Raw genomic sequence first — 22,722 nt, forward strand, 5'->3', positions numbered from 1 at the left:
TCTACCTCTCCCCCGGACCAGCTATGGGACCACTACAGGAACACGTGAGACAGATCCTGCCATCGTACCCGGTTGGAGTCCTCCAGGAAGCTGGGGATGTCACTGTCCGTAGGCTGGAAGCTGATGAGGTCTGAGTGACCCTCCTCCTCCATGAGGAGCAGCCCTTCTGCATCATCTCGGGACACTGTGGGGACAAAAGCCTCTCCCTCACCTTGGGGCCAGCCTTCTGGGGGCCTGTCCCTGTCCTGCAGAGAATTTCCTGCCTGTGTCCCTCCTTCCTGCTGACTACTGTTTCCCGCAGGGACATCGGAGCCATTTCCCAAGGGAAAGTACTTAACCGGAGGGCTCCCCGGAGGCTCTTCCTGGCTGTGGCTCTGAGGAGGGGAATCCTCCCACCGCCACCCCGTCCCCACCCCACGCCTTTGCCCTTACCCTGATTCAGGTCATCATGCAGGGAGCCTGCGTGGCTGGGGCTGGAGGGGGGGATCTCGGAGCCAGGCATGTCACCGTTGGGTGTGAGGGAGATGTGGCAGTTCCAGCCTGTCTCCAGGCCCATTTTTTCTGCAAACACCTGTGAAAGGCAGATGGCCGTGAACATACGGGCCCAAAAGCCCGTGGGAAACAGAGTTAGTGGTGGCAGAGGGGATGGCTCTCCCCACCTTGCTTTTGAGCTCATCCTCCAAAGAGAAGTAGACAAAGCGGATGCAGGCGTTGACAAGCCCATCGATGAGGCGCACGATGTCCAGCCGGGCCTGGTACTGGGAGGACACCATGCCCATGAAGATCTGGCCGCTCAGGGCCTGCATGCAGTCTTCCTTCTCCAGCACCTCCCCGATCCCTTCTTCAGGCAGGACACACAGGACACAGCCCGATCAGGACACCCAGGAACCAGCCCAGGGCCACACACACAGATGCCACACCCAAATCAATGAGCATACGGGCCCCAGGGGACCACACACAGCCACGTACACACACAGCCAAGACACACGAAGGAGCCGACAGACACAGGAGAAGAGACAATGAAAGGTATGCATCAGTCAGGTGGCCGAATCTGAGCTGGGAGCCACGACAGGGCATGGCTTCAGCTCCTGCCCAGGGGGGACTGGCCCCACCCTCAGCAACTGCTTCAATTCACAGTCTCTTGGGTTCAAAACACCCGGGAAGTGTGCGTGTCTGGTGGGAATGGGGTGGTGTGGTAAAGCTTCTGGGCCCCTCTGCACCAGCAGGGTGACAGACCTGGTCTCCTGTCTGATCCTACCAAGCCTAATGCTCTATGAACACTGCTTGGTAACTTCCCAGGAAAGCACTCTGATACACGTTACCCACTTGAGCATCACAACCAACCAGTGAGGCAGGCCAAGTGAGCACCCACTGATAAGGGAGGAAACTAAGGGACTCCCCATGTCACCGGATAGAGTGCTACACTGGCGTCCCAGCCTGGGGCTGTGGCCACTGCCCCCTTTGCTGTGGGGGGTGCCAGGGCCCTCCAGACGCCCTCCCTGCTCCTGGGCTTCGGCAGCTCAGGGAGCCCCAGCACCGGCCCTGCTGGACAGACGCACGAGGTACCATCAGAGCTCCAGCTGCTGCGGCGGGCGTTCTGCTTGATGGGGATGGCGCTGGGCAGCTCGCACATGGTGAAGATGCTGCTTTGGCCGGGCACCTGTACCAGCTCGATGCACTTGCCGTTGAGCTGGGAGGACAGGGCGCAGTTCATGGGCTTGTAGGCGAAGGCAGAGCAATACCCAGACAGGCAGGCTCGCTGGTAGAAGTCCAGCACTTTCTTTCTGCCAGGGAAGCAGGCGGAGGTGAGGTGAGTGTTCCCGCCTGTGGAGAGCAGGTGCCCCAGCAGTGCGACTGCCCTTGCTGCTGGCATGCGCTTCCTCACCCACCTGTCGGATCCCGAGAGAGGGTAGATGTCAGCTCCGTCCCAGAAGTCCGTGCAGGCCTCTAAGACCACATCAGCGGTGCCATGGGACAGCATCTGCTCTGTGCCTGGGGGGAAGAGAGTTCAAACCCTGAGTGTCGCTAACCAGCCCCCCGCCCTCACTCTGCCCTGACAGGCAACGCACCGTCCTCCCGGAGAAGGGCACTGAGGAGCCCCTGCCAGAAGAGCAGCCTCCCTGGGACTGACGATCAGCAAGGCTCTGCAGTGCCACTGGGCTTGGAATGCAGACACCATATTCCCATCCTTTGGACAATCCTGACCTCTGCAATCAACACCATCCCAGCCCTGGTCCCCAATTCCAGCCCCTGCCAGAGTGGAGCACTTGGAAGCAGTCTACTTTTCATCTGCCCAGGCCTCCCTAGCAATAGGTGGGGCTGGGCAGAGCCCCTCTGCCAAGCTCTGGAAGGTCTCGCCTGGTGCTGGCCAAGGTAGCCAGGGCTCACTGGTGGTGGTGTCTTTAATGAAGAGGCTGATCATGTGGCTGAGGGGAGGCCGCCGCTTGGTGACACAGGAGAGCCGCCCCAGTGATGTCTCCTTCATTGTCTCGGCACTGGGGAGGCGGTACAGCGCCAGGTGGTTCTCCTGCTTGAAGAGCTCCTTGGCCCCAGGAGTGAAGCCTGTGGGGCGGGGAACAGGAACTTAGGGCCATGCCCTGGCAATACCCTGCCAGGTCCATTAAGTCCCATGAGGAGTTGGTACTGGGCCTCTTCTAGGAGACAGGTCCAGCCAGCCATCCCCTGCCATGGGGGCCCGTACCAATGAGGCGGGCAAGCTCACAGAGGCCCCAGGGCACATGCACGGGCAGCACGGCGCTGTGGCTCTCTTGCAGGGCGATGTTGCACAGGTGGTCGGAGAATCGGCACAGGCGCTCGGTGACGCTGGCATTACACAGGTTCAGCAGCACATTGAGGCCCAGGGGTTTGAGGGAGGTGAGGTGCAGCTGCCAGTTGGAGTCATCAAACTGGATGCAGGAGGGGTTCTGCTGGTCCTGGGACAGGCTCAGCATCTCCAGGTGGTAGTCACACACAAAGTCCTCTGCTTCGTAGGGGTCGCTCTCCATCCCAGGCTGGGTCTGGGGGAAATGTGGAGGAGAGCCTCAGCCCGGGGATCCGGTGTGGGGAAGCCAGCGCTGGCTCTGCCTACCTCCCAAGGCTGGGGAGGGCTCCTGCCCCTGAAAGGTGCCCTTCCCAGGAGAGAGCTCCTGCTCACCCTCTTCCACCCCCTCCCTCCTGAAAGCCGCTTCCTGTCCTTCTTGGGCTCCTGTCTGCTTCTAGAAACTATTAATATATCTCATGAGACTGGCAGGAGCCAAAAACAGGGGTGGCTAGACCAAAGAGGACACAGTTGAGAGATCTTTTGTGGCCAGGGAACATCTCTGAGAGGGAGCCCCGGGCTGTGTATGTTTGGAAGGTTCCAACAGGGACACCAGTGATTGCGATGACAAGAATGGAAGGGTAGGGGGAGGCTCCGCCCACTTCACAGCAGAGACTGGGGGAGGGCCTCGGGGGCCACTGGCCTAGCCTGGAGGCGCTGGGACAGAGGGCAGAGACGCCTGCTCTTTCAGACCCTGTGGGGCCAGGCTGGCCAGGGAGGCCAGGACAGCCTGTGGCCAAGGGTGTGGCTGCCCCACGCCACCTCCTCCCGTCACCTTGCTGGGCTCTTCTTCACCACCCTCGGTGTCCCTGCTGAAGCTCACGTTGGAGCCAGATGGGTGTTTGCTGCGGCTGTGCGCTCTGTGGTGTGAATAGGGCTCGGGGGGCTTGGGAGCCTCGCCAGGCCAGTCGCCACGCTCCTGCTCGTTGGAAAGGTGCAGGGTGTTGTTCAGGGAGCCAGCCAGGAGGGCGTCTCGTTCATGGGGCTGAAGAGAATGAGGAGCACAGGCTAGGACCAGTGGCTCCCACGGCCTGGGGAGGCAGGATGCTTCTAGGTCCCCTGGCTGCCTTGTCTTCACCTCACCTGCCCAGAAGCAGATCCTAATGGTGCTCAAACCCTCCTTCGCCCTCCTAAACCTCACCCTCCCTGGCCAGGCTCCAAGGCTAAACAGCCTGGCCCAGAGTCGGGCCCATGGGAGCCGGCCGTACCTCCTCCTCTACCTCGGGATGGCAGAAGGAGCGCGTGGATAGGCCATCGGTGAGGTCCTCGTGGCTGCTGTGAGGGGGCTCCGCCTTCCCGCTGAAGAACAGCACAGTCTCTGGGCTGGGATTTGGCCATGACAGGATCCCCTGTTTGTCCACACAGCACAGGACCTGCACGGAAAGCATTTGAGATAGGAAAGGGGCCTGGCATCAGCCTACCCTGCCCAGGGGCCACTCAAGTGGCAGGTGGGCAGCCCAGGCCCAGCCAGAGAGCAGGGCGGGCACAACAGCTGCCTCCTCCCCGCAAGGCCCACCCTCACCGTGACAGAGCCCAGGCTGTGCAGCAGGCTGGAACTGTGGCTCAGTGTTGGCGACGTTCCCCTGAGCACCCTCAGGAAGTGGCCCCAAATGCAGCGTAGCATTTCCTGGTGGGAGAGAGGAAGTTTGCAAGGCCATTTAGGGCTCAGCCTCATTTCCCTGGAGATGGCCTCTAGGGGGAAATCCAGGGGAGCACCACGAAGTTGGGGTAGAGAGGCACTTCTCTGGGGCAGGGTGCGGACACGTTATGGGAACAGGTCCGGGTTATGTCCACATGTAACGGGTGGACATGGGGCTCTAAGAGCCTGTTTGGAGGCTTTAAGGCCATAAATAGGGGAGTCCCAGGGTTATGGCTGTAGGGACCTGCGAGAGAAGCCATCCCAGGTCAGTGTTGTACCTGAGAGGAGACAGCCTCCGTATAGCTGCTGAGAGTGTCCTCTGAGAACTTAGCCAGCTGCACAGAGAGAGGGTGAGGTCCTCAGTGAGGAAAACGCCGCCTTCACACAGGCCTCTCCAAGCTGGCAGAGTGGGGGCCCACACCGGCGGGGCTCCCAACCCCTTTGGTAAAGGGCCCGGGCCGTTCTAACTCCCCACCTGGTGGAAGCCAGGGTAGACGCTCACCCACACCCAGGGCCTGGCCTAGAGGCCCTTCTGGAATGGAGAGGGCCCGAGGCCTGGAGAGCTGCCCAGGCTGACCAACGTGCCGAGCCCAAGGTGGGGCTGGACTTCTGCCCCTGTCCTCTGGCACAGCCAGCTCCCTCTTTTTGTTCCTGTGACTTCCCCCAGACACCTTGGAAAAGCCTACCAGGGAGCTGGGTGAGGCCTTGCTCATCTGGGCCAGGACACGGGCCTCTCCACAGGCGGTTGCCAGAACCCAGAGGACTGGAAAGAGCAGGGGGAGGATGGGCAGGACGCCATTCACCTGGGAAGGAGCGGACCACACAGACGGCTCCTGAGCTCCGGGCCTGGGGAGGAGGGAAGGGAAGGGCTGCCCTGGCCCCACGGCCATTCCCTGGGCAGGAAGGGCCAGCTCTCTCAGGGGCAGGAAGGGAAAGAGATGTTCTTTTTTTTTTTGACACGGAGTCTTGCTCTGTCGCCAGGCTGGAGGGCAGTGGCGTGATCTCGGCTCACTGCAACCTCCACCTCCCAGGTTCAAGGGATTCTCCCACCTCAGCCACCCGAATGGCTGGGACTACAGGCACGTGCCACCATGCCCAGCTAATTTTTATATTTTTAGTAGAGACGGGGTTTCACCATATTGGCCAGGATGGTCTCGGTCTCTTGACCTCACGATCTGCCCGCCTTGGCCTCCCAAAGTGCTGAAATTACAGGCCTGAGCCCCCGCGCCCGGCTGGAAAGAGGTGTTTTTAAGCTGAAGCGTGAGGGGACCTCTGGGCTGCAGAGAAGGAGGGATAGCCAGGGTACTAAGAGAAGAGACAGCCCTGCGGGTTGGAGGGAAGCATGACCAAGAGGACAGGGCGGTCCTTGCCTGGAGCTGGAGGAGGGTGTACTGCCAGGAAGTGACCCCCGGGGCACTGAAGATGAAGCGCAGGGCATTGGTGATGAGGAAGCCGGCCTGTTGGGAACAGCAGAGGCACAGCCTTGACCCCGCCCCTCTAGAGGGACCCAGGCACTGCCGTTCCCCTTCCTTTGCTATTCCACAGGCTGGCTCGCTCTAGGACCCTCTGCATTCACTCCCGCTCACGTGAGTGGCCCTGAGACCCGCCGTGTCCAGCCCTCTCCTCTGCGCCGTGCAGCCCCGCACAGCCCCCCACACGCACCAGGACCACGGGCACAGCATAGTGTAGCATCACCGACTGCACTGTGAACCGCTCATTGTCTAGGGCAGTGACTGGTCGGGACAGGGCCATGTCCAGGCACCATCTGCAGAAAGAAGTGACTGTCAGTCTCACTTGGCAGAGAGGCCAGAAACCTACACCTTGGGAGGATTCTGGGCCTCTCTGCCAGATACTGCTTCTTCAAGCACTGTGAGTCCTGCAGTCCCACGCTCTGCCCTGGCCCTAGCCCACGTTCACCTCCAGAGCTGTCCCCTCAGAGTAGAGATTGGGAGAGGGCACCACTCAGTCTAAGAATTCTCACGAGATACTGAGGACAGGAGCCTGAGGAGATGCCTGCCCTCAAGAGAACCTCGAGATGAATGGGGCCCCTTCCTTGTCAGTCCCATCCCCCTCTTCACGGAAGGCACCAGGGACAGGAGGAGGCGGGGCGGCACCCCTACCTGACGTTGTCAATCACAGGGGTCTCAAGGACACGGAAAAGCCGGTGCTGCTGGGGGCTCTGTGGCCCTCTCTCCACTTCTCCCCGGGGTGAGGGTGGAGGGGAGAAGGGGGGGAAGAGGTCTCCCGGCTCCAGGACGATGTGCTCGTCATCCTGCCGGCAGCAAGTGGGAGAGTGGGGACAACGAGAGGGTCCTATCACAGGCCACTCTTCCTGGACAATTCAGCTAAGTACAGACATCCCCTGGGGTTAGGTGCCATCAGTTAGCCCAGAGTCCACTGGGACAGGGCCTGTGGGACTAGACTCTTAGCGAGAATAAAGAACAGCACAGGGGGCCAGGTGTGGTGGCTCACACCTGTAATCCCAGCACTTTGGGAGGCCAAGGCAGGTGGATCACCTGAGGTCAGGAGTTCGAGACCAGCCTGGCCAACATGACGAAACCCTGTCTCTACTAAAAAATAAAAAATAAGCCAACTGAGGTGTGGTGGCATGTGCCTGTAATCCCAGCTACTGGGGAGGCTGAGGTGGGAGAATCACTTGAACCCAGGAGGCAGAGGCTTCAGTGAGTTGAGATCGTGCCACTGCACTCCAGCCTGGGCGACAGGGTGAGACCCTGTCTCAAGATAAAAAAAGAACAGCAGGGTGGAGGAAGATGTTCCAGGGCCTCTGCGAAAAAGCCAGTAAGCTGGCCGGGAAGCTTCCGGATGAAGTCTGGGGACCCTCCCATCATTGCCTGTGGACGTTCCCACCACATTTCCAGGGGAGAAGGAAAGCCTCAAGCTACCTTGATCCCCCTCAGAGAAGCAAATGATTCCTGGCCAGGCCTCAAAGCTATGATGTCTCCTTCAACCAGCAGGCTGACTGGGAGGTTGACCAGGTGTCCGTCTCTGTAGGCCCAGTGCAGGGACCAGGATGGCGCAAAAGGCATGTGGAGGTCTGGATACATGGCATTGGGCCACTGGATCTCCCTGCCATCCCTGAGGGCATCTGAGGGGAATGGAAAGAGGGAAACAACCCTCTCAGCCACGGCCCTGCACCCCAGTCAGATACAGCAGCACTTCCGGAAGCACCGTCTGCCCACTTCCTCTCCCAGGAGGTCCGCGTCAAACCCCTCCACTCGTTCCAACACTTCCCTGCTTTCAAGGACGCCTCCCTTATAAAGCCCTACCCGGCCACTCCAGCCCCAGAGCCTCTACCTCCTCTCAACACCTGGAGCTCTCGTTCTTTGTACCCCCATCCCATTCAAATACACTTCACAAACATTGTGGAGGACGTGTGAGGGGTGCAAGGTGGAGACAACAACATGGCTCCTCAAGGAGCCACAACCCAGTGGGGCAGATGAGAAATGTGGACAGATAACTCCAAACAAGGCAAACACGGCTAAGCATTAACAAAGATCCCTGTGCTGCAGGAGTCCAGAAGAGGGAGCAAACCGATTTGCTGGGGTGGTCAGAGGTGGCTTCCTGAAAGAGGAAGCACTGGGGATGGGCCTGGAAGAATGGTTTTGTCAGCTGGAGATGAGTGAGGGAGAAGCTCACCAGCAGAGAACAGTGGAGAGAGGCACAGAGGCAGAGGCTGATACACAGTGGGCCTAGGACTGGTGAGTAGTTTCAACGTCAGAATGAAGAGGAAGAGAAGAGGCTGGAGAGGAAGGTGAGCCTGTGTTGGAGGCTCTGGGAGGCCACACGTGCCTCTGGGATGGCTTCCACAAGCGAAAGGGAGCCACCGATACTCCTGGGCAGGAGACTAAGCTCCGGAAAGCAGGGCCCATCTTTTGCCATCACCATTGCACTCCCAGTGCCTGGCACATGGTGGAAATTAACCATCTCAGAATGAAAGGACAAACTCTCACTTAGCATCTAAACGTCCACTGCCCAGGTCTGTTGCAGAAAGGTCTCATGAGCGGGTGCTGCTTCTCCCACAGCACCACATGCCCCTGGACAGCAGGCGCCACCGTCCCTCAAAAGAGCCTCAACAACCCTCAATCCACAGCCAACCTTCATAAACACCGCCTGAATGAAAGGCCAAGCAGAAATCCAAGCAACTCCCCTCCCTTTTGGAACTGGGCTGCTCCATCTCAGGCTCCCGGCCCCTACCCCACCCCGATTCCTGCAGGTATCTCTGCCCACCTCCCCATGTCTCCCAGCACAGTACACCAGACAAGATGGACTTGAACGAGAAAACTTCACTCATCCTCCTGCCATGTGAGAGAACTTCCTTGTTGGTTTCCCAACATGAGCCAGCCCGCAAGCCCACCTGCCACTGTTGGCCTTCCTGCCTGCCCAGCCCTCTGCCTGGGCACCCACCACCATCCCACAGCTCTCATTGCCCTGCTCAAAAGAGAGTGGGCATCCTTCTAACTCCCCAGATGACAAGAGCCCCTGCAATGCTGGCCATAGGCAACCTGTCTGTGCTGGGGTGCAGGAGGGGAGCCCTCAGGGCTCTGATATATCCGGTCATCTTTTCCCACCAATATGCCTGCCCTTGACCTCACCTTGGATTTGGTCAATGATCCCTCGTAGCCTCCGCTCTACCTCCCGACGCTTCAGCCGGTCTTGCCGTCCGATAAGCACAAGGTTGAGAAGCAGTAACAGGAACAAGGCCAAGCCATTCACCAGCCCCACCCCACGGCTGGTGGGAGGAAAGAGAGGGCGCACCCACAGGGAGTGAGGGCTCGCCCACCCAGCAGCCCCCAGGCCACAGCTCCCCTTCCCACCCCAGTCCCTTGTGGAAAGACTGTCCTGTTCTGGTGCCCTGACACCAGCTAGGCCTCTGACCCCAGTCACGGGACTGAGGAGGTTCCCTTACATCCCAGGAGCAGCTTGGGGGTGACAGCCCCCAAGAGCCCTGGGCTGTCCCAGGTGCTGCGGCAGGATGGAAAGGACAGCTGGAGAGGTTGGGGAGCAGCCCCTGGGCGCACACCTCCCAGCCGGCTGTCCCCCGCAGCAGCCCAGCAGCAGCAGCACGGCCAGTAGCATGAGTGAGGCCCCCGGCCAGTGGAAGCAGGAGCAGCGGTTACTGTGGTGGAGGAAGCTGCTTCTCCACACCTCCTGGGAAGTTCGGACAGGGAGGGGACAATGAGAGGCCTGTCTCACTCCAATCTGGCTGCCTCTCCCCGCACCCTTCCCAGCCCCCAAGGCCGCCTTGGTCCTCTCTCTTTGACCTCGGCTGGGCTCCAGCCTGTTGGGCTCCTGCAGCAAGCAGGCTCAGGAGCCACTCTGAGGGGAACCCTGGCTTCTTTCTGATATTTCATGAGGCCTCAGTTGGGTCACACTGTCCAGGGTGACAGGGTGCATCAGAGTTTGGAGAAGGGGCCTCCCACACTTCCCTGCTATCCCAGCCAGGCCCTGGGGGCCCCGAGAAGAAGCTTCACCTTCCAGGTCAGACACTTCTTCCGCTTGCTGAGATGTCCTTCCAGCACTGCCTCCAGCTGCTCCTTCAGGACACTGAGGGCCTTCCGTGTGGACAGGCCCAGGGCTGAGGGAGGCTCGCCCTGCAGGCAAGCAGGAGGCGCTGGGCGTCACTGCCAGGCCAAGGCTATGCAAGGTACGCGGGCCCCAACCCTCCCTTTCCCTGGCCCTTCATCCTTCCCCTCCTCTGGGATCCTCACATCTCTTCCCCTACCAGCTCTGGCCTCTCAAGGTGTGACCATGTCCATCTCCACCAAATTACAAACTGTTCAAGCCTCCTACCCTACTCTTTACAGCCAAATTAAAACACAAAACAACTTTTTCTTTTATTCCATGTTCCCCAACTCACTTTCCCCACGGCCACTGGCAAGCTCCCTGCCCACCCAGGCTGTGCTCACCACTGATCTCCCAATTTATTGCAAGGGGGCCAGTCTTTGATTGCATGGACAATTTTTTTTTTTTTTTTTTTTAGATAGAGTCTTGCTAGTCTCCTAGGCTGGAGTGCAGTGGCGCGATCTCGGCTCACTGCAACCTCTGCCTCCCGGGTTCCAGTGATTCTCCCGCCTCAGCCTCCCGAGTAGCTGGGATTACAGGCGCACACCACCACGTCGGGCTAATTTTTTGTACTTTTAGTGGAGACGAGGTTTCATCATGTTGGCCAGGCTGGTCTTGAACTCCTGACCTCAAGTGATCTGCCCGTCTTGGCCTCCCAAAGTGCTGGGATGACTGGCGTGAGCCACTGTGCCTGGCCTAAAATATATCTTTTTTTAAATGGAGAGAGAGAAACTAACATAGAGATGCTATCTTTTGGCCAGGCGTGGTGGCTCACGCCTGTAATCCCAGCACTTTGGGAGGTGGAGGCAGGTGGATCACTTGAACCTAAGAGTTAAAGACCAGCCTGGGCAACATAGTGGAACCCCATCTGTACAAAAAATCAGAAAGAAAAAATTAGCTGGGCATAGTGGTATGCACCCAGCTACTCAGGAGGCTGAGGCAGGAGGATCACTTGGGCTCAGGAGGTCAAGGTCGTAGTGAGCTGTGATTGTGCCACTGCACTCCAGCCTAAATGACAAAATGAGACCCTGTCTCAAAAAACAACAACAAAGAAGAGATGCTAGTATTTCATTGTTCCTAGGAAAGACATGAAGGAAAAAAACCTTCAAGTTCTGTCAGAGAGGGAGGGAGGGAGGGACGGAAGAAAGGGGCAGGGAGGGAAAAAACCCACCATCTTCTATAACTACCATTTCATGAAAGAGAGGATATTGTAACACTGAAATATTAGGAAGGACATAACAGAAAAAAAGACAGCTATTCCCAGGGCAGGACTGTGCGGAGGCACAGTCCCATCTCACCAGGGATGAATGGGACACGGTGTGGACGACGTTGGCCCCGACAACACAGGGACCAACCACATCATCTTCGGCGACCCTGTGGCCCAGCCTCTCCCTGTCAGGACTCCCCCATTCCTGGCTTCTCTCCTGTTTTCTCCTTTGACTCTGACTCTCCTTCCCCATCCGTCTACCCCGTAGGCCACCTAGGACACGTTACCAACCTCTGTAGGTTTCCAGAGCAACCTCATCCACAGTCACAGAGCCACCTGCCACCAACAAGCCTACAACTCCTATTTACTTCAAGTCTGACCGCTACCCTGAATGTGGACCCGTCTGCTGAACGGGCCTACAGCTGCTTCACAGGGACCTAGGAGTCAACGTGTCCAAAAACCCAAACTCGGGCCGAACTCACGCCTGTAATCCCAGCACTTTGGGAAGCTGAGACGGGTGCATCACTTGAGGTCAGGCGTTTGAGACCAGCCTGGCCAGGCCAACATGATGAAACCCCATCCCTACTAAAAATACAAAAATTAGCTAGGCATGGTGGCACATGCATGTAATCCCAGCTGCTTGGGTGGCTGAGGCATGAGAATCATTTGAACCTGGGAGGCAGAGGTTGCAGTAAGCCAAGATCACGCCACTGTACTCCAGCCTGGGTGACAGAGCCAGACTCTATCTCAAAAAAAAAGAAAAAAGAAAAAAACTTAAACTTGCCACCTGACTCTAGTGCCAGAGTCACCTTTCCTCCCACAGTGACTGTCTCACCCAATCACCTCTAGAACATTCCAGACCCTGGCCTTTTGCTTGCCCAAACTCCACCCCACACTGTCTCTAACTTTTCCAAACCCACTGGAACACCTTGGTCAGAGCAGGGCCTGCCTGGTTGGTCAAATGACCTATTTACCCTTAAAGTCAAGTCCGATTCTTTTTTTTTTTTTTTTTTTTGAGACGGAGTCTCTCTCTGTCGCCCAGGCTGGAGTGCAGTGGCGCGATCTCGGCTCACTGCAAGCTCTGCCTCCCGGGTTCACGCCATTCTCCTGCCTCAGCCTCTCCGAGTAGCTGGGACTACAGGCGCCCGCAACCACGCCCGGCTAATTTTTTGTATTTTTAGTAGAGACGGGGTTTCACCGTGGTCTCGATCTCCTGACCTCGTGATCCGCCCGCCTCGGCCTCCCAAAGTGCTGGGATTACAAGCGTGAGCCACCGCGCCCGGCCTAAGTCCGATTCTTGTGTGTGCTCCTGGAGGCCCTTCAGATGTGCCAGCCTCCCTGGCCTCCTTTCCTGCTCCCCCTGGCACGAGCTGAGCCCCTTCAGCTCATGTTCACATACTTGATGTGTTTCCCAGCCAGAAACACGTGCCCCACCCCAGACAACTCTTGCTTCTCCTTCAAGACTCAGCTCAAACATCACCTCCTCTGGGACATTTTCCCAAAACCCAGGGCTGCACTTCAGGGGAGGTTTACATGTCAATGGTGCCCTGGGCAACCTGGCCTGCAGCCTGCACCTTACAGAACTGTAATCACAGATTGACACGCCTGGCTCTCCCGCCAGACTGCAAATTCCTTAAAAACAGGCTCTGAATTCTTCCATTTCCACACACCCTCACCATCCAACTGCACACACAAGCTCAATGAATACTTGCTGAATGAATGAATGAATAAATGAATGAATGAATGATCCCAGTGAAACAGCAACAGGAACAACCTGAGGCATTCCACAGCTTAGTCAAGGCTTCACCTTAATCGGGACTGTCAGCCCAAAATCTGTAGACACCACGGCTTTTAAAAATGTGGATGTCTAGGCTCCATTCTGGACCTACTGAACCAAAATTTCTGGGGATGAAGGGAATCCCAGGTTATACATATATATATGTGTGTGTGTGTGTATATATATATATATATATATATATATATATATATATATATATAGCAAAGAATTAATTGAGACAGGGTCTTGCTCTGCTGCCCAGGCTGGATGCAGTGGTGTGGGCATGGTTTGCTGCAGCTTACACCTCTCAGGCTCCAGCAATCTTCCTGCCTCAGCCTATGGAGTGGCTGGGACTACACTCAGCTAATTTTCTTTGCTTTTTTTTTTTCTTTTTTGAGACGGAGTCTCGCTCTGTTGCCCAGGCTGGAGTGCGGTGGCGCAATCTCGGCTCACTGCAACCTCTGCCTCCTGGGTCCACGAAATTTTCCTGCCTCAGGCTCCCGAGTAGCTGGGACTACAGGCGCATGCTGCCATGCCCGGCTAATTTTTTTTTTGTATTTTAGTAGAGACGGAGTTTCACCATGTTGCCCACGCTGGTCTCAAACTCCTGAGCTCAGGCAATCTGCCCACCTCGCCTCCCAAAGTGTTAGGATTACAGGCCTGAGCCACTGTGCCTGACCCTTTGCATTTTTTTGTAGAGATGGGGCCTCGATATTTTGCCCAGGCTGGTCTTAAACTCCTGACCTCAAGCAATCCTCCCTCCTCAGCCTGCTAAAGTGCTGTGATTATAGGCGTGAGCCACCACACCCCAGCTCTGAAGCCCTGGGACAAAGAAGAGCCCCCATGAAAGGCAGCGCCTGAAGGAGAAGTGAGTCTTTCCAGGGCCACCTGCGAAGCATCCATGTGAGCTTCCGTCCAGAAAACCTCCTGAGCGAGAGGAGTGAATCCCTAGACCTCAGGCACCAGGAAAGGGATTTGGGGCAGCCATGGAGAAGGCACGGCCACAGGCTGTGGGGCTCGTGACCCCTGGCTGCCTCGTCTCACTGCCCTCCCCACCCCCTATGCGGCCCACAGTTCAGTCTCCCAAAGTCCTGCCCTGGCTGTGCCCTCTGGCCTTCTGGACTTACTCCTTCCTGCCCGTCTCCACACATACCCCCTCCTTGGCAACTGAGCCTCAGCTCTGGCAGGGCACACATCCCATAACTAAGAGTGGCTCCTGGGCCGGGGGGTGCTGCCCCCTGCCACAGCCTGGCATCACAGGATGCACTCAAGTGGAGCCCCCAGTGCTGGCCTGAGGGATGGGGCCTGGTTTCCAAAGTGGGCCTGGCCCCAGGATTCCCCAGCTCCCTTGCCTAAATCTCACCTAATCTCGCTCTCCACAGTGGATTTGGGGGATTATAAAGATAAGAGCTGCCTCTTCCCAGAGGGGATAAACTGGTTATTTCAGCTCAGAAAGAAATGGCCCTCCCGGCGGGGGCCTCACACCCCCACATAGGTAAATACTGTGCTTGAACGCACCCACCTCCCTTTGGCAAGGATCCTGAGGCCTCCTGGAGAGGCCATGGTCCAGGGCAAATGAATGCCTGTACCTGTCCTAGTGCCTCCCGGAACTCCTGACATGGAGGGAAGGAAAGCTTCAGGGAGGGTTGTAAGGGAGGAAGAGAAACAGGAAGAGGAGACCATAGGCCTTCTCCTGTCTGTGGGCATGGATGTCTGTTCCTCCCACCCCAGGGAAGAAGAGGATCTAGGAGACAGGTGGCTGCACACAGAGACCCCAGGCCTCCAGTGCCTTCCCCTCAGGCTCAGCCCTCTGAGCTTCCTCGCCACAGAAAGGGATGTGAGTGTTCCCAGGACAGAATGGCCCATACCTGGGCCAGGCCTCCAGACATGATCGAGTGAGAAACACACTGAAGGCAGGAAGAGCTAGCCTACAGAGGGGGACGGCTGTCCACCCAAGAGATGGAGACTGGGAGGGAGAAAGAGAGAAAGGACCAGGCAACTGTACACGGCTGGGAAGATGCTCGGCCTAGAATGAGGACCACACTCAGGAAGGTGACAGTTTCCAGCAAGGCAAAGAAAAGGCTAAGAGTAGTAGTCAGAGAGCCAGGGAGGTGTCCCTCCTCTGGTCAGGCCTGAAGATCTTGGACATTCATCGATTCTCGTGGGCCACATGGCGGCTGTCCTGACACCTGCTGCCTCATTCCAAGCAGCCAAGACCTCCTCACCCCGCCTGGCCATCATCTGCTCTCTTGCTGTCTCTACCCCAGGAACCTTGAAGCTGTGCTCTGCTCCCCTCCAGGTGTGGGAGGTATGGGCCAGAGGGTGGCAGATGCTCCCAGGCAGGGCGCCTGCAGAGCTATCTGTGTGCATCTGCCCCCGCTTGTTATGTCTGGCCGGGGACACCAGTTCCAGACTAGTGATTAAAGACAGCATAGCAGAGGAAAAATAAGCCATTCTGTAATTACATGCTGCCCAAAGGAAGCGCTTGCCCGCACACGCCAGCACTGCAGTGAGGACCCAGCGTTCTGGGCCAGTCTGCTCTTTCCGGCCTTCAACTGAGCTTATCTAACTGCCCAGGCATTCACCTCTTCCCTCTCCAGCAGGGGGTCCAAATTAAGGGTCAAGTCACTGCTCTCTCTCGCTCTTCTTTTTTTTTTTCCTTTGAGACAGGGTCTTGCTCTGTTGCCCAGGCTAGATGGAGTACAATGGCACAATCTCGGCTCCCTGCAGCTCCCACCTACTGGGTTCAAGCAATTCTCCCACCTCAGCCTCCAAGCAGCTGAGACCACAGATGTGTACCACCATGCCCAGCTAGGGCTTTTTTTAGTGTTTTTTTGAGACGATCTCACTCCTGTCACCCAGGTTGGAATGTAGTGGTGCCATCAGAGCTCACTGCAGCCTTGACTTCCCAGGCTCAAGTAATTCTCCCACCTCAGCCTTCCAAGTAGCTGGGACTACAGGTGACGCCACGACACCCAGCTAATTTTTTGTATTTTTAGTAGAGACAGGGTTTTGCCATGTTGCCCAGGCTGGTCTTGAGCTACTGGGCTCATGTGATCTGCCCACCTCAGCCCCCCAAAGTGTTGGGATTACAGGTGTGAGCCACTGCACCTGGCCTTTTAAAATTTTTTTGTAGGCCGGGCTCAGTGGCTCATGTCTGTAATCCCAGCACTTTGGGAGGCCAAGGTGGGTGGATCACAAGGTCAAAAGTCGAGACCAGCCTGGCCAACATAGTGAAACCCTGTCTCTCCTAAAAATACAAAAATTAGCTGGGCATGGTGGTGGGCACCTATAGTCTCACCTACTCGGAAGGTTGAGGCAGGGGAATCGCTTGAACCCAGGAGGCGGAGGTTGCAGTGAGCCGAGATTGCGCCACTGTACTCCAGCCTAGGTGACACAGCAAGACTCCATCTCAAAAAATAATGATAATAAATGAAAAATATAATTTTTTTTGTAGATATGAGGTTTTGCTATGTTGCCCAGGCTGGTCTCAAACTCCTGGGTTCAAGCAATCTTCCCGCCTCCCATAGGGCTGGGATTACAGGTGTGAACCACTGTGCCTGGCCTGCTTTCTTGCTCATTGTGCCTCAGCTTTGACATGTGACATAAGAGCAGAAGACCTTCATACTTTCTGAAGGAAGTTCAGAATGGGTTGGTGGGTGAGTGGGCTCTGCCAGCCTTTCCCAAAGCATGGAGTTAGGCTGGGTACCCAATGTACCTGGGCACCAATGGCAGGGCATAGCGAGGGAACAGGCGCTGTTCTTATTATCTGAGAAACAGAAATCTGGGTTAACACACACAAGCTGAGGTTGCCTTTTCTTGCCTCCTGGGGCCAAGATGACTGAGAAAAAATCTAACCTGGCCTTAAGTACCCAAGGGTGACATGAGATTCTCAGAGCTTCCCACATGCTAGAAACTCCCACCACGCCAAAGGGAAGGGAGGCCCTGCTTCTCAAATTACACGGATGCTTTTCAGGCAGAACTAACCCCATTCCGCTGTTTTCACTGCTCAGGCTTAACTGGAGCAAGAGGAGAAAATAACACGGCTCTAAGGAAGTCCTGACTCGGGAGGGGCAGGCAGCAAACGCCCGTCACAGGGCTCGCTCTCTCTGTTCTGTCATCAAAGAGGGACGCTGGCGGGGCGTGGGGATTTGGAGGAACAGCAGGGTGGTAAAAGAACTCTATCCATCAAATCAGAACCACAAGGAGTCTGCCACTGAACAGGCCCAGCTCTGGAGGTCTGAAGCTGAGCACCTGGATAGGCTGAGGCGCCTTCGAGAGCCAACACACCTGAGCTCTCCTGTGCCGCTTCGTCAGGTTTCTCAGGTGACCCAGAGTCAGAAACCCCCAAGCCCCAGGCCCTGTGCCCTTTCCTTTTTTTCTTTTTCTTTTATTTATTTTATTTTATTTTTTTAAGATGGAGTCTCGCTTTGTTGCCCACGCTGGAGTGCAGTGGCACAATGGCTCACCACAACCCGTCTCCCGGGTTCAAGCGATTCTCCAGCTTCAGCCTCCAGAGTAGCTGGGACTACAGGCATGCGCCACCATGCCTGGCTAATTTTTGTATTCTTAGTACATGTTGGCCAGGCTGGTCTCGAACTCCTGACCTCGTGATCTGCTCGCCTTGGCCTCCCAAAGTGCTGGGAATTCAGGCGTGAGCCACCGTGCCCGGCCGCCCTGTCCCCTTTCAGAGCTCCTGCACAGCATTCTGGGCACAGCAGCTGCTCTCCTTCCTACTCCAGCTGTTTCAGGAGCAATAGAATCAAGGTCCCCTAAGCTCAGGTAGACAGGTTATGAATTTAGACCTTGACCTTCAGCCTTGACAACAGCAGATAACTACTAATTAGAACTGGCTGGCTGGGCATGGTGGCTCATGTCTGTAACCCCAGCACTTTGGGAGGCCAAGGTCAGTGGATCGCTTGAGCCCAGGAGTTCGAGACCAGCCTGGGCAAGATAGTGAGACTCCATCTCAGGCCTGGCCCCCTCTCTGGATCCCCACTGTCATCGTCAGTGCAGGTATGGAAGGTACACAAAGCTGGACTCCACACAATGCCCGCATCATGGAAGCAGAGATTCAGCCACTATACACTCTTCTGAGTTGGGCCAGACACAGATGGACTCTGTCTGCAGCCAGGCAAATCAGAGCCTTGAGCAGAGCTGCTTCCTCCTCTTCCTGGCTCATGCTGACCTTAGCATTTTCACCCACATTCTTCCCCACCTCCTGTAGCCATCAGGACCTAGGAAAAAATCCTCCCCACCCTGGTGGCTCTTGTCTTAGTTCCCCACGTGGTCCTTCATTGTGCCTTCACAGTGCCTTCATTGGCCCTGAGGAGGGATGGCATCCTGGCCCTGAGCTTCTGTCACCTGTGCATGGAAACCCAGGTCCTCACATGCCTTGGCAGGGTATCCCCTGGGAGGCTTGGGTCCAGTCCTGCTCTGGGTGACTTGGGCGCCTGGGTGGCAGCTCCCCAGGCACACTGGCCTTCTGGCTCTCATTCCCAATCCCCTTCCCAGGTCCCAGCTACCCATGCTCATTCAAGCAGCCTCCCATTTTGCATTGTCTTCAGGACTCTCACAGCAACCGCTAACCCGAAGACTCCCACACAAAGCAGGGAACACAGCATTTTAAAGAGAAGCGTAAAAGCCCCACCAGCATACTCACTTTGTTGCCTTTGCCCTGATGGGGCATCCATAGCTCTGCCTGCTTAAAGAGCATGGGCCAGAGCCTGAGCCACAAGCAGCCAGCTGCAAGAACTTCCAACACCTCCCTCAAAGCGGGGAGGGTGAAGAGAGAGAGAGAAGAGGAGAGAAGAGACGGAGACAGCTGAGAGTGTGTGAGCAAGGGGCCGGGTGCTGCGGAGAATCAGGCGCAGCAGAGCAGAGCTTCAATCTGCTGATTAATTCAGCCTATTTCTAGTCACGCTGCAGACTCAGGGAGGGAGGAGGAGGCAGCAGCCCTGGAAGGGCGGGAGGGAGGGGAGAAGAGGAAAGAGAAGGAGGGAGGAAACAGGAGCATTGAGAAGAGAAAGTTTGTCCGATGCACTGCCAGATGTCCAGGAGCTTGGCCTGTTCTTCAGAGGAGGCCACTGTGGGTTAGCTGAGGGGCACCATGCAGCCAGGATATGGACAGACAGAGGGACAGATGGAGGAGAAACTGCCCCTGTCCCAGAAACCTGAAGACAACTGCCAGTATCAAGGGGAACCCTGGGACACACAAATCCCAGCTCTCTTCCCAAACTACCTGTCCTTTGTCCCCAAGTCACTGGGTGAGCCCATCATCCATGAGAAGCCCCCAAATCACATGGCAACTCCCCAGCATGGAGCCAAGCCAACAGCCCTTTCCATAGTTACAGCTGCAGGAAGGAGGGAAGAGGGGACTTGTGGGTTATTAATAGTAGCACATCCTGTGTAGAGGGGGACGGATGGACTGGCCGCTGAGAAGACTCGAGCGGTGACTTCTAGGAAGGCAATGCCGAAGGCCAGGCAGCTGGCGGAAGGAAGGATCTGGTAGGGAGGGAAGAGCCAGCCCAAAGGGCCTCTGAAGACTCTAACACCTTCCTGCCGGGTAGCATGGAGACCCTAACAGCCATGCAGGGAAGAGCCAGGCCAGCAGCCGGTGATGCCCCAATACATTCAGACGCACCGGCCCAAGTGCTGCTGGGCCCATGAGGCTGCCCGGGAACGCCCAGGCCCTGCATCCCCCAGGCAGAGAGGAGGCCAAATACCTGGGGCTCTTGCCTCAGTACATGCCAGAGCATCAAGCAGAGCCTGAGTGAGTCGTGGCTCCAGAGGCATCATTCAGGGACCACGAGTTTGACATACAGGATGCTCTCAGCACGGGCACCCTGGGTGAAGGAGAGGCCAAGGCATGGGGAGTGGATGGGACACTTCTCTGCCTAAAACCATCCTTATAATGGGGTTACACGCCCCAGGGGAGAGGAAACAGCCTAACAGGTCCCAGAGCTGGAGAGTGTGAGCTGGAGCCTGAGCATGTTTCTCCAGGGCCCTCCGTTTCCTAGACGACACCATCTCAAGCTGCAGGGAAGAAGGAGCCTCAGCAGCCCAAGCCAGCCTCCCCATTCCCTTTCATGAGCGCAGCTCCCTGTGGGGCCCCCAAACAGAGTGCTGAGTGAGAACAGAAGGGAGGGCCCCGGGCAATCCAGAGGTTAAGAACAGGAAGACTCCATGGAGAGAAGGAAAGGTTGGCAGTGGGGGTCAGCTTCCACACCAGCCACTGTGAGGATGCTGCTGCTCTGCAATCTGGCTGTAGCCAAAGAGAAAGACTCCTGTCCCCTCTCTCCTGTTCCTGAGGCACTGCTCTGGTGGGAGCTACGAGTCTGCAAACACTGTCCCTTCTACGTGACAGGCCCCAGAAAGAACAGCACACAGGGGCTAGCCTGTGTGCTGTGCAGGCCCCAGTGCAGCCCTCTCTGGGCCCCTCCTCCCTTCCTACACTGCCCACCTCAGCAAATGGAGAAGAGAGCCCTGCACCCAAGCAGCAGGAACCCAGGCTGTCACTGCCACAGCAGGGCCACTGTGGGCTGGAGGACCGGGGACAGGGGTGAGGGCTTTGAAGGAGAGACAGAACTGATGGATCAGAAGCAGAGAATCATCAAGAGCCAAACCGCTCCTGAGCTAAGCCAGGGGACAACAACCCTCTTACCATCAATGACCACTGTGCCAGCTCCTCCAAAGCCTACTCCTCCAAGACACCTTCTGTTTTTTTTGTTTGTTTGTTGTTTGTTTGTTTGTTTTAGAGATTCTGCTCTGTCCCCCAGGCTGGAGTGCAGTGGTGTGATCTCAATCTCGGCTCACTGCAACCTCTGCCTCCTGGGTTCAAGAGATTCTCCTGCCCCAGCCTCCCAAATAACTGGGATTACAGGCAAGTACTACCATGCCCGGCTAATTTTTGTATTTTTAGTAGAGACAGGGTTTCACCATGTTGGCCAGGCTGGTCTTGAACTCCTGACCTTAGGTGATCTGCCTACCTTGGCCTCCCAAAGTGCTGGGATTACAGGTGTGTGCCACCACATCCAGCTAATTTTTGTATTTTTAGTAGAGACAGGGTTTCACTATGTTGGCCAGGCTGGTCTCAAACTCCTGACCTCAGATGATCCACCTGCCTCGGCCTCCCAAAGTGCTGGGATTACAGGTGTGAGCCACTGCACCCGGCTGAGATCATCTTTATAAGCCCATTTATACAAGTCACGAGTTACCTCAGCTAGAGGCCCTACTAGGTCGTATTACTTAACTGCTTGTACTATCCATTTTGTTTGTTGTTGTTTTGAGACAGTCTTGCTCTGTCGCCCAGGCTGGAGTGCAATAGTGCAATCTCTGCTCACTGCAACCTCTGCCTCCTGGGTTCAAGCGATTCTCCTGCCTTAGCCTCCCAAGTAGCTGGGATTACAGGCACGTGCCACCATGCCCAGCTAATTTTTGTATTTTTAGTAGAGACGGGGTTTCACCATGTCAGCCAGGCTGGTCTCGAACTCCTAGCCTCAAGTGATCTGCCTATCTCGGCTTCCCAAAGTGCTGAGATTACAGACGTGAGCCATTGTGCCCAGACTGCTTGTACTATCAATTCCTCTACTAGACAATAAGCCTCTCTAAGCCAGGGGCCACCTCCCTGGTGCCTAAAGCTCTGCCAACCCAAAGCTGCCATTCCACAGTATGTGACTGCCAATGATGACTGATGATGCTTTCCAGGTCAGGGCTCACCTATCCGGAAAGAGGAGGAGGACAAAGAGAAACCCTCCAGGAAAAATGGTCCCTGAGAGCTATTCAGCTGGGTTCTCAAGTCTTCTCCCTCAGGCTGGAGAGAGAAGCCAGCCCCTCGATACAGAACTTTGTTTCCCCCATACACTAGGCACTAGCGTTCAGTGGTTCTGGCTGGAATCAGAAGACAATACCGTCTCTGTTTTGGGGGATTCAGCCTCACCGAGGCAGGCCACCCCATTGCATAACAGCAGATCTGGGGACGTGCTGCTTGGAACTGAGCAGCGCAGAGCCCTTGCAGCTGTTTGCAGCAGCCTTACTCCCAGCTAGGAGAAAGGCAAGTGTAGCTTTCCCTCTGTGCCAATCACTGCTAGGTGGATATCTGCTGAGCACTCAGAGGTGGCTATGAAGAGGAGGCCACACACACCTGCTTCGATTTCAATTCCAGAAGCCTATTGCACAGCTGGTCCAGAGACACAGGAAGCTTGGAGCTGAACAGAAAGCAGTCAGCCACCCTGGTGCCAGCAGAGGCCCAGGGAGTGAACCCACAGCTGCCTCTCCAGACCTTCCCGAGATCTCCTGGAAGGAATATCACTATTCAGATGTTCAGGTCAATAAATATGTACTAAGCCCTTGCTACATGCCAGGCTCGGTGCTGTGAGCTAGGGATATTGAGATGAAGTGGAAGAGATGAGTTAATTTCAATAGAATAGCGAGTACAATGGTAGAGGTACTATGAATGCTGAAAGGAAGGACCTCTGGAAGGAAGGAGGATTTAACTGGAGAAAATGATGCCAAAACTGAGTCTTGAAGAAAGAACAGAAGAAGTTTCCAGAAAAAGGGGTGGGAAGCATTTTAGAGGTAATTACTAGTGCTAAAGTCAAAGCAGGAAGGCTAGGAACACCGAATCCATGGGCAGGAGCAGGATTCTGGAGGGCTTTGTACACACTAAAAGTTAAGTAGGTGGTGTGGAACCACTGACC

The 22,722-nt window shown here is 56.2% G+C and overlaps 1 protein-coding gene across 9 annotated transcripts in view; it reads right to left on the reverse strand.

The window, feature by feature from the left end:
* The window catches only part of TMEM94 (transmembrane protein 94), a 42,184-nt gene that overhangs the window by 4,834 nt on the left and 14,628 nt on the right, over positions 1–22,722 (reverse strand). For 2 of the 9 annotated variants that reach the window (XM_058428818.1, XM_032178708.2), the window contains exons 1-20: positions 18,687–18,860; positions 9,950–10,069; positions 9,499–9,626; positions 9,071–9,207; positions 7,361–7,563; positions 6,578–6,729; positions 6,120–6,222; positions 5,828–5,914; positions 5,144–5,260; positions 4,736–4,792; positions 4,341–4,445; positions 4,027–4,191; positions 3,594–3,803; positions 2,702–3,017; positions 2,389–2,562; positions 1,890–1,992; positions 1,567–1,784; positions 660–841; positions 433–571; positions 69–184 (exon numbers count right to left, since the gene is read on the reverse strand). In XM_058428818.1, coding sequence (XP_058284801.1) covers positions 69–184; positions 433–571; positions 660–841; positions 1,567–1,784; positions 1,890–1,992; positions 2,389–2,562; positions 2,702–3,017; positions 3,594–3,803; positions 4,027–4,191; positions 4,341–4,445; positions 4,736–4,792; positions 5,144–5,260; positions 5,828–5,914; positions 6,120–6,222; positions 6,578–6,729; positions 7,361–7,563; positions 9,071–9,207; positions 9,499–9,626; positions 9,950–10,069; positions 18,687–18,740 — 2,886 coding nt within the window. In that variant the 5' untranslated portion in view covers positions 18,741–18,860. Of the gene's footprint in view, positions 1–68; positions 185–432; positions 572–659; positions 842–1,566; positions 1,785–1,889; positions 1,993–2,388; positions 2,563–2,701; positions 3,018–3,593; positions 3,804–4,026; positions 4,192–4,340; positions 4,446–4,735; positions 4,793–5,143; positions 5,304–5,827; positions 5,915–6,119; positions 6,223–6,577; positions 6,730–7,360; positions 7,564–9,070; positions 9,208–9,498; positions 9,627–9,949; positions 10,070–18,686; positions 18,862–22,722 lie in introns of those variants that run through there. The other 7 variants (XM_032178712.2, XM_032178709.2, XM_032178718.2 and 4 more) reach the window with 7 other exon arrangements.

The sequence above is a fragment of the Hylobates moloch genome, unplaced genomic scaffold (assembly GCF_009828535.3).
Source record: "Hylobates moloch isolate HMO894 unplaced genomic scaffold, HMol_V3 SCAFFOLD_15, whole genome shotgun sequence".
NCBI lineage: Eukaryota > Metazoa > Chordata > Mammalia > Primates > Hylobatidae > Hylobates > Hylobates moloch.